Source organism: Hypanus sabinus, chromosome 1 (assembly GCF_030144855.1).
Source record: "Hypanus sabinus isolate sHypSab1 chromosome 1, sHypSab1.hap1, whole genome shotgun sequence".
NCBI classification, from domain to species: Eukaryota; Metazoa; Chordata; class Chondrichthyes; order Myliobatiformes; family Dasyatidae; genus Hypanus; species Hypanus sabinus.
In genome coordinates, this window is record NC_082706.1 from 177,802,801 (window position 1) to 177,817,513 (window position 14,713).

Sequence of the window (14,713 nt, forward strand, 5' to 3'; positions counted from 1 at the left end):
GCCACCACCGAGGTCTTGTCTCTTGGTCAGCTTGCTGAATACCGTGTTGTTTATCCGTGCTGAATGCATTTTGAATTATATTTTATTAACTTATTTATGGTAATATTTTGCTTTATGTGTTATTTGTTTTGTGGGTACACCATGGTCCAGAGGAATGTTTTTTCATTTAGTTGTATATACACAGTCAGATGACAATAAAGTTGAACCTTTAGATTTGAGTCCCAATATCATCCACTTATAAAATCAGCTTTCTTCTGTAACCTGTTTAAACTTGCATGATTTAGTGTACTACCAAATAACAACCCAAGAAAATAGTGGGAAGAGGCCACTTAGCTTCTCAACTCTGCGCTCTCATGCCACATGATAATGGCTGATCTGCTCTGAGCTTCATCTCCTTTTCTGTACCAGTTCCCCATAGTACTCAATTTCCTGATCTTTCAAAAAAATTGTCTACTTCCTTTTTAATTACCGCCAGTGATCTAACATTCACAACACACTGGCATCGAGAATATCAGAGATTCACCACCTTTGTGAGATGTTCCTATACATCTTTAGTCTTAAGTACAAAGACTTATATATAACCATGTGTCCCCAATCAAAATTCTCTCACCAGTGAAAATATCTAAACATCCATCTTTTCTTGTCCCCAAAGGATTTTACACATTTCAGTAATCCCATCCCATTCTCCTAAACACTAAACAATATAGATCTAATTTGTCCAGCTGTTCATGGAAAATGCCCATCATCCCAATAATTAGCACAATGAATTTTTTTTGGTCTGTCTCCAACTCCACAACATGCTTTCTTAGATAAGGGACCCAGAATTGTACACAACACTCCAGGTGCAACTTCAGAGCTCTTAAATTTTTTTTCACTGCAGAGAACATCTCCAGCATTCTCACTCCGACCTTGAGGCTGTAATCTTTTCTCAGAATCATTCTAGTAAGTGTTATGCACTCTCTTCAGGAACATGCCGTCTTTCCCAAAAGTGCAGCGACCAAAATTGGATTGAATAATCCATTTAGGGCTTAACCAGTGTTTTATAAAAGTTCATCATAACAAGCTCCCTGCTATTATACTCCATCTCCTTATGAAGCCAAGAATTCTCTATGTTTTACAAATCAAGCTCTCAGTATAAACATTTATTTCCCAAATAGATATGTACATTAATATTTGGGTACCACAATTCAAAATGCATATCAAAACTGTGTCAAGTAGACCACATGGTTACTCCTCTTTCTTTTATCTTGTTTATATCACTTCACACTTTCTTTTGCTACTTGTCTTTCCATACTGCCAGCCCAAATCCTTCTTGCAGTCCTTTTGCTTTTCACCACATCAAGCTCAGAGCAAACATTAAAGTTTTCTCTCACATATCTAGCAAGTAAATATTTATACCAAAATGCAAGGCAGCACTGGCTCGTGGGAAACAATTTTTTTAGCCATTCTCCAACTGAAGATCCACATACTGTGACTTGCTGCTATTGACTCCTCTACTGACCTAGCAAATCAATATTTTTTTTTGAGAACATCTCAAATCAAGATTAAATTGTTGGCACTGTAATTGCTGAGAATATGCTTGGAAACCTTTTCAAACAAGGACTGTTGTAATTACTATTCTAGTCTCTGTATCTGTAGAGAACTGGGCAATTATGGCAAGGCTTTCACCACTCCTGCTTCCCTCAGGAATGCAAGCTGTCCTCTCTGGAGCCAGGAACTTACTTACATTGAGTAATGTGCATCTGGCACATTAGCAACATAAAACAAAAATCTATACAAGTACATAGATAGGAGAGATTTAGAGGCCTATGGGCCAAACTTGGGCAGGCAGGAGTAGCACTCTGGGAAGACAATCAGCTTGAACCTGTTGTCCAAAGAGCCTGTTTCAATGCTGTATGACTATGATTTGACCTACAAGCTACATTCCTTTCTAACATTTTTGCATATTAACTGCCATCTCCCCCCATCATCTCCACTATTTGAAGACAAAATGAAACTGCACTGTTCCTTTGATCTATGTTTTATCTGTAGTCATATGTATTCACCTCCAGCACCAGTTTCTACAGAGATATTCTGACATCTTCCTTGGTAAAAATAAATCCATAGTTCTCATTGAACATTTCAACACCTCCTTGCACCCCTAATTATAGATTACTTGTTAAATTTGTAATCAGCTGCAACCCAACTCTTACTACCTGCTATCAATTCACGTCTACAAAAAAATTAATTACTATTCTATTCTCGTACTCTCTCTTTGCCACCTTTTATTTCCCCATTCATCTTTCCTCTTTGCTTACTGTGTTCAGCTTGGTGCCAAATTAAATTATGAATTGATCTTATGTAACAAAATATCCATGCTCCAATCTATTTCACTCTTGCAAACTAAATACACATGCACAGTGAATCTGTTTTGTTTCTCCAGTGTTGCGGTCATCACACTGTGAATGTCAAATAGAAGAAGTGTAAATGAATCACCAGTTCACTTGAAAAGTTTGAATCCCTGGATGGTGGAAAGGGAAAAGGCGAAAGGACAGGTGGTGCATTTTGTACAGTTACGGTTGTGGAAAAATGCTACAAGATGACAAATGTGTGATGGAGATGGAAGAGCATACTATGGAGTCACAAAGGGGCTAAACTTTTCTCAGTGCTGAACAGGCAAGGAATCTTGCTGGAGCTGAAGGAAATTAGCATTCTTTCTGAAAGAGTTTTCCTTCTACAACTGTGGGTAGATCCCCTTAACAGAACTCATTTATTTTCCACACCACTGAACTCACCCAGTCTCCACCTGGGCAAGGCAAGTAAGAGCTCCCTCAGTACTCAAATTCCAGCCAACCATCCTCCATATTTAATGAATCGCTTCACAATTTCCAACACAAACTTGAAACAAAATTTCATCTTCTGTCTGGGCAAATTTCAGACTTCCAGTCTCACTGTTAGACTTGCCAACTCTAGTTAATGTGCTTTGCTAACTCTGGTGGATGACTAGCAGAACAGAACAGTCATCCATGATTTGCCTCAATTTTTCACTCTTAGGATGGCCTGCTATGAAAATTCCACAACTCTACCAACAACACAAAATGAAATGTGCCTTTAACATCTATCCTCACCCTGTCAAGGATGCTTCCTTTGTTCTGTCTATTCCAAAACTCTCAACCACTTTGCAACAGTAAACCAATTTGTTTTCTCTTTCGCAGTTCTAATGAAAGATCTTGGACTTGAAATCTGAAGTATTTCTCTTTTCCCCAGGTGCCACATGACCCTCAGTGTGCTTCCAGCTTTTGCTGCTTTCACAAAAAGATCAATAACCAAATCTAGACTACCTTAACACGAAAGATACATACAACACTGGAACAGTGCCCTTGGCCCACCGAGTCCTCTCCAACCATCAAGTATCACATTTAAATTCCTACATTCCCAATAGCTTGCCCCAGAGTCTACAAAACACCGACACACAAGAGACCATTTAAAGTGGCCAATTAATCTACCAACCACTGTTTTAAAGATGGGGGCGAGAGTCGGGTGGGACAAGGGAGGGGAGGAGGGTTGGAACGAACCCAGTCAATAGCAGGGAGAACGTAAAAACCCAGGATTGAACCCAAGTTGCTGAAACCAGAAGCTCTTATTATCTTAGATTTCATATAAAGGGAGAATCAGGCAAACATAAATTTTTTGACAAAAATTATTTTATAATATTTTTATTTCATTAGGGCAGGGACACATGGTTGAAATAGAAGTATTACACAGTACAACCTGGTCCAATACCTTAACCTTCTGAATTATAAGCAAGTCAAGCTTAAAATGTCATGATCAAAAACTGACTGATAACTATTAACCATAAAATAACCAGCTATACTGTATCAGTATCTTTAATTCTAGCTTTTTCTAGTTTTTCTCAGCTTACAGAATAAATTTGTAAATGGAACCAATGATCCAGTTGCTCCAAAAACATTCATTACTTTCATTCCTTGTATTCTGGTACATTCAGATTTCTGTAGTTGTAAGTGATTTAAAATATTTTGGAGAACTTTTGAGACTCACCGAGCTTTATAATATCCATTTTCATATGAAATCATGAATGATCCATTGGCTCAACTGTTCCCTCTATTTCCTGACTATCCATTTCTTCAAGGTCTTCGTTCAAAAGGGCTGCATCATGAACCTTACATGATGGTATGGATGAATAGGATAAGAGTTCCACACCTGTTGTTGTTGTTGTTGTTGTTGTTTCCATACCTAAATTTTCATTGTCACCTGGTTGTGGGGTGATAGATGGTTGCTCTGGGGTATCCATTTGAAGACTTTCAGTTCTCGTTATTGATGGGACAGAAGTAGTAGTAGAATGCGACTTTGATTCATGAATATCACTAGGGATTGATTCTTCGGCACTCTGGTCCCGCAAGTGTTTATCCATGGAGGCTTGAATAGAAGATACCATCTCCTGCAACTTCTTCCGTTGTGCTTCAACTAAATTGGGGTCCAGTTGCCTACCATCTCGCATTGTTACAAAACCAGGTGCCATTCGTATTAGGTGACTATCTCCACTACTGGATTTGGGTGGAGAAGCCTCTTGCTTGGGACTAGACTTGCTTGTAGCACAATCAAGATCAGTTGCTGAGGAACTGCCTGTTTGTTTTCTAGGTATCTGCATTTCCCTGCTGTGCCTCTGCTCCAACTGTTGGCTGCTTGAAGCAGTCCCTAGGGAATGGCCTTTTCCCTGGAAAGCAGTGACATTTGGCATTTGTTCAGATTTTTTCCGCACAACACCTCCACTTCCAAGTTTCATCCCACCATGTGAGGAAGGACTTCCCTCTCTACTTCTTGGTCCTCCCTCAGACCGTAACTGACTTAAGGCCTCTTTGATCATATTGTCAATGTCAGGGCCAATGGGAATGTGTCCTGCTGGATCAATGCACAACTCCAGTCTGTTGTCTGCCCCATTGTAAACAAATGTTTTACCAGGAAGGTGTGGAAGTGTGAAGTGTTTGCCATCAGCCAACCCTAAGTAGAAGAATAAATAGCAAAAATAAAGTATTAGAATCTGTTGCCATTTTTAAAAAATAGTATTATGATCTCCATTTCAAAACAATGGTACTGTCACCTTGAAAAAATAGAATTTCTTTGGTAATATTAAACTCTCATAAGTTTCCAAATGACATGACAGATTAAGCAGTCAATTCATATGCAATGTGCTGCGTTAAAGGCAAATCTGAATTGCCTTCAAATGCTACTTCATTCATCAGAATTAACTGGGATATTAAACTCTTACACCCTGGCTTTGCTTTCACAAGATCACAGCGAACAAATGGTTTTGAATTATATGCACCCCATAAAACATTAACAGGCTTACCTCTGTTGTGTAGAAACTGCAAACTCATCCAGTCTACTGAAATGCAAAGATAATCCCACTACTCTCCATTACCCAAGCTTTTCATTTTTCTGCAACCAGTTTCTTATCCCTGTCCATGCCTCCTTCAACCAAAATCTTAATACATACAAAAAGTTTAGGAAACAACTTATCATCAGTACCCATCGTCAGACTTCTGCTTCTAACCCTTCCCTCCTACATTGTTCTCTATATTTTTCTATCAGCTATGTGCCTATTTAAGAGTTCCCCAAATGTTCCGAATGTTTCTGTCTCAACCATCACTGCAGCAGGACATTTCACAAACTCACCACTCAAAAAAAACCTTCCTGACATCTCCCCAATAATTTTCTTCAATCACCTTAAAATTATTCCCACTAATATTAACCATTTCTGCCTTTGAAAAGTCTGTTATCCACTCAATCTATTCTTATATTGTACATCTCTATCAAGTCTCATCTCATCCTCCTTCATTCCAAAGAGAAAAGCCCCAGCTCGCTCAACCTATCCTCACAAGATGCTCTCCAATTCTCCTCTGCACCCTCTCTAAAGCTTCTACATCCTTACTATAATGAACTGTACACAATATTCCAAGTGTGATCTAACCAGGGTTTTCTAGAGCTGCAACATTGCCTCATAGCTTTGAACTTTGTCCCCCAACCAATTAAGGCCAATGCACCATACACCTCCTTAACTACCCTATCAACTTCCATGGCAACTTTAAGGGATCCCTCCACACTGATAAAAATCCTGCCCTTAACCCATATTCTTCCTTTAAATGCCATCTTCCAAAGAGAAGTCTTCACACTTCTCTAGGTTGAACTCCATTTGCTACTTCTCAACCCAGATCTGCATCCTGTCAGTGACCTCCAGCCATCTGGTACTACTCCTGTGGCCTGTGAGTACACAAACATTGCTGCTATAGGGGCAGCAATCTCTTTACTTGCTTCCCATAGTAACCTTAAGTGTATCCTGTTCAGCCCCAGCCACTTACCTGTCCCAATGTTTTTCAAAAATTCCAGCACATCCTCTTTCTTAACATTGATATGTTCTAGCACAAACTCATTTTATGCTGTCCTCACAAATCTCAAGGTCCCTCTCACTGGTGAATACTGAAGCAAAGTATTCACTATGGACCTCTACTATCTCCTCTGACACAGGGCATGTTTCATCTTCTATTCCCAATTGGTCCTATCCTTACACTAATCAGCCTCCTAATCGTCATATACGTGTATAATGTCTTGCGGGGGGAGGGGGGGTTTACCTTAACCTTATTCACCAAGGCCTTCTCACGCCTCTTCTAGCTCTCTTACGTCCATAGTTCAGCTCCTTCCTGGCTACTAAACAACACTTTAGAGCCTGTCTGATCCTTGCTTCCTAGCCTTAAGATTCTTTCTTCCTCTTGACAAGATGCTCCACATCTCCTGTCAACCTGGTTTTCTTCATCATACCATCCTTTCTCACTCCCAAATAAGGGTCAAAAGTAGTAGCCAAATACGGGACACTTGTGTTTACTCAGAGTAAGAATACCATGACCATGAAGCCTTGCGCAGGCACCTATGATCGCATACGTATGTGCCAATGTTTTTCTACAAATCAGTTTTGGCTTAATCTTCCATATTCTGTTGAGTGAAACTACACTGTACATACATTATTTCTACTTTATATAGGGTGTATATTTATCATATCATTCCTGCTTTTACTATACGTTAGTGTTATTTTAGGTTTTGTGTGTTATTTGGTTTGATTTGGTAGGTTATTTTGGGGTCTGGAAACACTCAAAAATTTTTCCCATATAAATTAATAGTAATTGCTTCTTCGCTTTACGCCATTTCAGCATACGAACTGTTTCAAAGAAATGCTCTACTTTAGCAGGGGAAATATGGGACAAGGGCGGTCCCGTATGGGACAAACCAATTTAGCCCAATATATGGGACAGTTGCTAACTGTGGTGCCTAACTACATCAATCCCATTTGCCTGTATTAAGCCCTTATCCCTACCTATCCAAGTGCCTTTTCAAATTTCCACCTCTATTACTTCCTCTGACAGATTGTGTAGAGAATCTCTCTCAGACTTCATTAAGTTTCTCCCTCACCTTAAAACTGGCTCTCAACTTTCAGACTGCCCTACCATGGGAAAAAGAAAAACAATCTAATAAACCTTTTTAAAGTAACCCCTTAGCCTCTGATGCTCCAGTGAGAACAAAACTAACTTATCAAATCCCTCCTTGCAAGTCAAACCCTCCATTCCAGTCAATATTCTGATGCATCTCTTCTGCATTCTTATCATTGCTACAGTGTGGCAATGAAAACTGTATATAATTCTCCAAAAGCAGTTTATCTCATGTCTTATTTTGTTTAGAGCCAGCGCGGAACAGGCCCTTCCAGCCCAACGAGCCACACCACCCAGCAACCCGTCTATTTAACACTAGCCTAATCATAGGAAAACCCCGAGCTGTAATAGGTACACTACCAAGTGCAGCTGCAATAACCAGATCCTTTACACAAGTTACTCCAGCTAAAACAATTTGCTTGCAATGAAGGCTTTGAAATGCAATTTAATAAAATAAAATATCTCCAATAATTCAACACCATCTCCCGCTCACCTTAAAACTATGCAGAGTGACAAAGAAACCTTAAGGGCCATCTATATTTGTGTTTACTGTAAAATGGCACTTCTTTCCTTGAAACTTTCCAAACTTTAAATAAGCTATATTTAAAAGTTAATGGAAAATGTTCTCAAATTCATTATCTAGATTGTTATGCAAATACCAGAGGATATGCACTTAAAAGTGAGAGGGGGAAAGTTTAAATGAGATATATGAAGCAAGTGTGTTTTTTTTCTAATTACACAGACATTGGTAGGTGCCCGGAATAGATTGCTAGAGGTAGTGATGGAAATAGATACGATAGTGGCATTTCAGAGGCTTTTATATAGACTATGAATATGCAGAATCGTGTGCAGACAGAAGAGTTTTGGCTTAGTCTGGCATCATGCTCTACAAAGGCATTGTCAGCTGAAGGACCTGCTCCGGAGCTGCACTGTTCTGAAACAGACAAGTACATTTTTGAAGAAATGATAGTTTGGAAATTTGAGATAAATGCCTGCTGGATGATGAACTGATACTAAGGTTATGGGCCTAGTCTGGCTGCTCCGAATTTATGGACTAAAATTTGGTTCAGAATGCTGTTGCTTGCTTTTATTGTTTACATGATTTGTGTTCCCCACGCCATCCCACTGCCTTTCTCTGCACATTGGGTGCCGGTCTTCTTTTTTTTAAAAAATGGTTTCTTTCAGGTTTCTTGCTTTGTGACCACCTGGAAGCAGATGAATCTCAAGTTTGTATAATTTATACATTCTTTGATAACAAATGTACTTTGAATCCTTTGATGTATCATAATTTCTCATACAAAAGTACTCAGTTTAATCATGAAAATTAATATCAAGTACATAAACTTTCAATGGGTCACGAATAAATAATTAAATATATTAATCCTTTCAGCTACTAAGGGGAGGTAGCAACTTTTTGTTCCTGTAGTTACTTATTTCATTGATTTATTTCCTATTCAGTCTTTCTTGATTGATCACTCAATCTTGGTATCTTTCTATATGAGAAAATGTTTAGGCTTCACAATCGCTTTCAACTTCCACATAAACTGGTGACTCAAAGTATACAAAATAATTTTTTTTTAAATATTGAAAGCATCGCTATGAAAACAAAAACTCTATTCATTTTCAAAAGATTTTCCAGATTAAAGCAGCCCTTGAGCACAAAGGTTCTGAGTCATACTTAAGTAAAACAACCATTAAATAAATAAAATTGGTTAACATTGGCACCTTTTGCACTACTAATTTATGAAAATAAATGGGTCAAGACTGTTTTAAACATGCATAAATTATAATGCTTTGTAGTTTCAAATGTTCAATATTTTTATGATAAAGTAAAAGATCATATATAGTTAAGAAGAAAATAAATGGAAAAGAAATACAAACAGAAGATGAAAAATAAAGTCTTGAACCTGAATTTTAAAGAAAGATGTAACAAAAGCAGCTATACTACGAAGTGGAGATACACTCAAACTAATAAAATTAAACCCAAATATACAATCTAAATGGTACTTTGAGAAGGTACCAAAGATGACAAAAGTTCAAAATGTTTAGGATATACTTAGTTAGCTGCTCTACAGAAAATGAATGAGTACTGGAAAGACATCATAGAATCAGAATAAGACAGCACAAAAACAGGCCCTTTGGCCCAACTCATCCACACTGATCGTGGTGCCATCAAGTTAATCCCATTTGCCTAATTTTGGTCCAAATCCCTCTAAAGCCTCCCATCCAAACAGCCTTTAAATGTTATTATTGTGCCTGGCTCAACCACTTCCTCTGGCAGCTTATTCCACATAGGCACCACCTTCTGCACCAAGTAGTTTCTCCTCTCTTCGTCTTTACATCTTTCATCTTAAACCCATGTCATCTACTGTTTTAAGTTTCCCTTTCCTGGGGAAAAAGTTTATGTGCCTTCACCCTATCTGTATTCTTCAGGATTTTACACCCCTCAGTCTCCTAAATTTACCTTGAAGGCAAGAGAGCTTCAATAGATGTTGATACCAGCGCAGAAGGAACAGTGATGTGTGAAAAGGATATTAAGTAAGGAACAATTAAAAATACATGGCAGAGGTTCATTGAGGTAAACTATGCCTGACTGGCATAATTGAGTGGGAGGATAACTTATATTGATAATGGAAATACAGTGGATGTTGTGTATATTAGTCCTTTTTATGATTAATAGTCATTTTTAAAATTGGGCTGATGTCAACAGTGATAATTTCTGGAAGTTAACATTTGAAACCTGACAGAGTTTTAGCATCTTCATATGACACAGAAATAGAGAATGAGGTTAACACAGAACAGCACAAGTCATTTGTATCCAGCTGAGAGCGGCCCATTTTATAAGCAAATTAAGATCCAGGTACAATTGCATACAAGTATTTATTTTCCCATTTCTGGAAGTTTCTGTAAGATTGTCATCAATCCAATAAAAAGCCATCTGCTTTGTGATGGGGTTGTTTTTTTAAAAAAAAACATTAATTGATAATGCAGACATTTCCCTGCAGATTCCTGTTCAGACCCATCTATAACAGGTTGCACTTAAATATTTCCCTATTAACTAAGGATCTACAAAGTGATGAAAGCTGCACTGATGAAAACTGTAATGTGATTTGAACTTACCTACATCCTTCTTCATTGCATTATAGAACACACCACCTTCTTCAAATAAGTGTGGTAGCTTCTTTGCATAGGACCAAACATCTTCTCCTAAACATTGCAACACAAAGAAGTTATAGTTCCAAGCAGCTCATCAATTTACCCTTAAAGTATCTACTACACCATCAGTATTAGATAAGAGATTAAAATATTGTGATGAATGGAAGAACCCACATTTCATCCGAAACCAATTTGTTTTCTTTATTTCAAAACTCATTTATATAGTTTTTAATTTTGATTCATTGTACAGCCCTAATTAGAAGGTTAGATTCACAAACCATCCTTAAGCCTCAAAAATATACATGAAATAGACTGAAAGAAATATGTATGAATAGTTTGATTTATTTTCCCCAGAGATTTTGATTATGCTTTATGTGTAATTTGTTGAAATCTATTTCAAAAATAAAATGGGAAATGCAAATCACAATGTATATACCACATTATAATCAAAGCCATTTGGTGAAAAATGTCTTGGGATAAAAGTTGTAAAAATATTAAAATAGGTTTATTTGTCATATACACATCAAAATATATTGTGAAATGTGTCACTTTTTAATGTTAAGCTATGTCAGTGAAAATTGCTTTGAAGTCCGCATGGCTTCTGGCACCAACATAGCATGCCCACAATTCATTAACTCTCACCATACATCTTTGAAATATGGGAGGAAACCAGAGCACCTGAAAGTAACCAATACAGTATTGGGGAGAACACAAAATCTGCTTACAAACAGATTGTAAGAATCTAGTTGGACATTCTGATCCATTGTAGAACTATTTTCAACATTACAAAATAAAAGCACAAATTAGTGGTGAAAAGCTAAATTTTGGATGATATCCTACAATTGATGTCCCCCCCCACCACCCAAATAAACAGAATCACTAACTTATTGACTGGGAACGACCACTTGGGTAAGCACATCTACAAATTCAACAGTGAGCTGCTCACGCTACTCCTACTTCTCAGCTCACAGCCTCGCAGGACAAGTTACATCAAAAGTATTACTAACCAATACTTCTGCCTCCACCGTGGTCTTCAGAGAAAACAATTATCCTCAAGCTCTCTCTAATCTTTCTACCTCTTAACAAGTCAAGATTAGCCAGCCTAAAGTCGTATGTATTCACTCAGTCTGGACCTCTTATAATATTGTACACCTCAGTTAAATATCTCCTCAGCCTTTCTTTAATGAAAAGAACCACAGTGCAGTCAATTTTCCCCCCAAACTCAAATCTTCGCAAATTTCTTCTGTAGATTTTCTAATTACTATCACACTGTTCTGGTAATGTGATGTATCGGGTGTCAGGGAGGGGTAGCCCCTCTGGTTGGGGAACATGTCGTTTCCTTTTCAGGCGGTTTGTACACCTTTGGTCCCCACATGGCACTCAGCTCTAACCTGTGGCTCCCTGTAGCTGCTTGCATGCAACAGCAGCCATACCCCAGGCAACAGTTTCAACAAGCCAGCTGAACCAGGTGAGGATAGCCAACGGGTCTCAACCCCTCAGAGATAGTGAGTTGTCTATCCCAGCATGAGCAGACAAGATCAAAGGCAGGTCCAATGGTCAAGAAGGTGGTCTCTGCAAGTGTCGTAGAGCATGTAGAGTATGACAAGACACAGAAGATGTCCTGGTCATTTGCTGCGCCTAGTCCCATCTTGTCTTGGCACTGGATCCAGATGGGAATTGGGAAGACAGAGTGAGGCTGTTGCTGCGTAACTCGCCCTCACTTAAATCCAAATCAAGCGCTAGCCTCGACACCATCATTAAAAAAATAGCCAGCTGGTGGCATAGTGATATCAGTGCTGGACTTTGGGGCAAGAGGTCCGAAGTTGGAATCTGGCCAGCTCCCTTGCACGCTCTCCATTCGTGCTGGGTTGAGTGTCAAGGTAGCAACTCGACCTCGTAAAAAGTACTAATGGTGTTGAGGTCTTCATCGATGACAATGGACGAACCTTAATGTGGTGAACTCAAAAGAAAGCAGAACTCTAGCTTTAAGCTCAATTAACATTTCGAACAATTCTAACATAACCTCTATTAAATTACATTCTATTGCTTAGCTGTAAAGTATCCCATGCAGCTACTTAATCAATCATGCAACTTTCAGGGATCAGTTTTTAAACCATCTTTATCTTCTCAGATTGCCAAAGATTTTCACCTCAAATTTCTTTGGTTTAAATTTTACTTTCCTACTTCTCTGCACACCTGACTTGTGATTTCCCAGAGTCCTGGCTTTTCCCACTCATTCCCAATCACACTGCCAATTTTTTATATCACTTGAAATCTCTCAATCACGGCTCCTCTATTTGTCTAGGTCCTTGACGGACAACACAAGGGGCAAAGATATATTACTGTTCCCAATGGCAACCTCATGCAAATGAGGTTTCTACATCCAATTCACCCAGAAGGGAAGCACAGTGGTTCAGCTTGTAGACCTACTGTCTCACAGCATCAATAACCCTGACCTTGTCTGCTGACTGTATGGAATCTACATGTTTTCTGGCATAGGATTTCTGAGTATTGTGGTTTCTTCAAAGATCCTAAAGTTCTGGGGTTTATAGGTTAATTGGACACTGCAAATTCACTCCAGTGTGTAGGTGAGTGGTAGAATCTGGGAGAAGGTGAAATCAATGTGGACAACATAAAATGGAATTAATGTAGGATTTGAGTTAAATTTGGATGGTTAATGGTTGGTGCGGTCTTATTGGGACGAAGACCCCATTTCAGTACTGCAACTGTGTATGTTTTAAGATAACACCTTTATTTACCATCCACATGAATAGTATTTTTAAGTATTCAAGTCCTGTTCTACAGTTTACAGGAAGTTCATTGACATCCAGTAAACTGCAACCCTGCTGTGATATTCTAAGTTGTGTATCATTAACTGTCTTTTCACAATTTGCATTCCTTTTCAGTCCAAATTTCTAAATTTATACTGAAGTCCAAAAACTTGACAAAGCTTGTGCTTAGAAATGCTGGTACTTCATGTTTTACTGCTGCAAAATCCAAGCCCAGAATGATTGTTAGGAATATTCTAACAGAACCCAGCTGGGTCCAGCTGAAATAGCACATTGAGTTCCACATGCCACATAACAAGTTCAACAATTCAAACTCAAAACCTCAAAGGCATTGTTAATGTTGTAAACTTCCACCATAATATATCATGCAAACAAATTAACCTTTCTATTAAACAAGTATGCATATCATTTGTAAACTCTTAAGATAGTTTCACAAATTCCCATCAAAATAGAACAAACTGAAAATGTAGGATCGTCAACTTAATTTGGATATTATTTGTATTTGATCTTGGCTTCATACAATACCAGAAAAGCTGCCAAATGCATTTTTGTATTCAAATTTAGTAAGCTGTGAACTTCAAACTAAGGACAAATATATGAATTGATCAGAGTATCCTTAACTTTCAGATGTTATATGTTTAAAGCTTCACTCTTTTTAAAAAATAAAATACCATCTAGCATCTCAACCGGTACTACAGAAGTTAATCTTGAAAATGAAGGCTTAAGTGTACGTTCTGTAACCCTCTCTAAATGTAAACCAACTTTGACAATGACTGAAAATCCTACTTTCAATTTTTATGCACTAAAGTATGTTGGAAGGCCAAAGTGAAGCAACAATCTGTTCATAAAGTCAATTGCAATATTATTCAATTATATACAGAGCTTTGAATACTTTATTTTACTCAATTTCAAAAGTTGTACTTTGTATAAAAAATAACTATTAAATGGTGAATGCAGGTGGGAAAATATTACCTACTGAATATTGACAGGACCAGATAATGGATATAGAGGGGATGGGTCCAATGGTGGGAGAGTTTAGGAAAGGCTAGGAATCCTGCAGCATGCAACTCACCTCCTGACTCCCCAAAACCTGTCCACCTCAGGCTCAGGTCAGGAGTGTAATGGAATACTTGCCACTCACCTGGATGAGTGCACCTCCATCAACACTCAAGAAACTTGACACCATCCAGTACAAGGCAACCCATTTGATTGGTACCCCTTAAACAAGCATCCAATCCCTCCACCATTGACAAACAGTTGCAGCAGTGTGTACCATCTACAAGATTCCCTGTA

At 38.3% G+C, this 14,713-nt stretch overlaps 1 protein-coding gene across 2 annotated transcripts in view; it reads right to left on the reverse strand.

Annotated features, from left to right (window-relative positions):
* vcpip1 (valosin containing protein (p97)/p47 complex interacting protein 1) overlaps nt 1-14,713 on the reverse strand; it is a 30,014-nt gene that overhangs the window by 6,851 nt on the left and 8,450 nt on the right. For both annotated transcript variants that reach the window (XR_009514354.1, XM_059982063.1), the window contains exons 2-3: nt 10,596-10,682; nt 4,039-4,998 (exon numbers count right to left, since the gene is read on the reverse strand). Coding sequence is in view for 1 of the 2 variants with exons in the window: in XM_059982063.1 (XP_059838046.1) it covers nt 4,070-4,998; nt 10,596-10,682 (1,016 nt within the window). In the remaining variant the exon portion in view is untranslated. The remainder of the gene's footprint in view (nt 1-4,038; nt 4,999-10,595; nt 10,683-14,713) is intronic.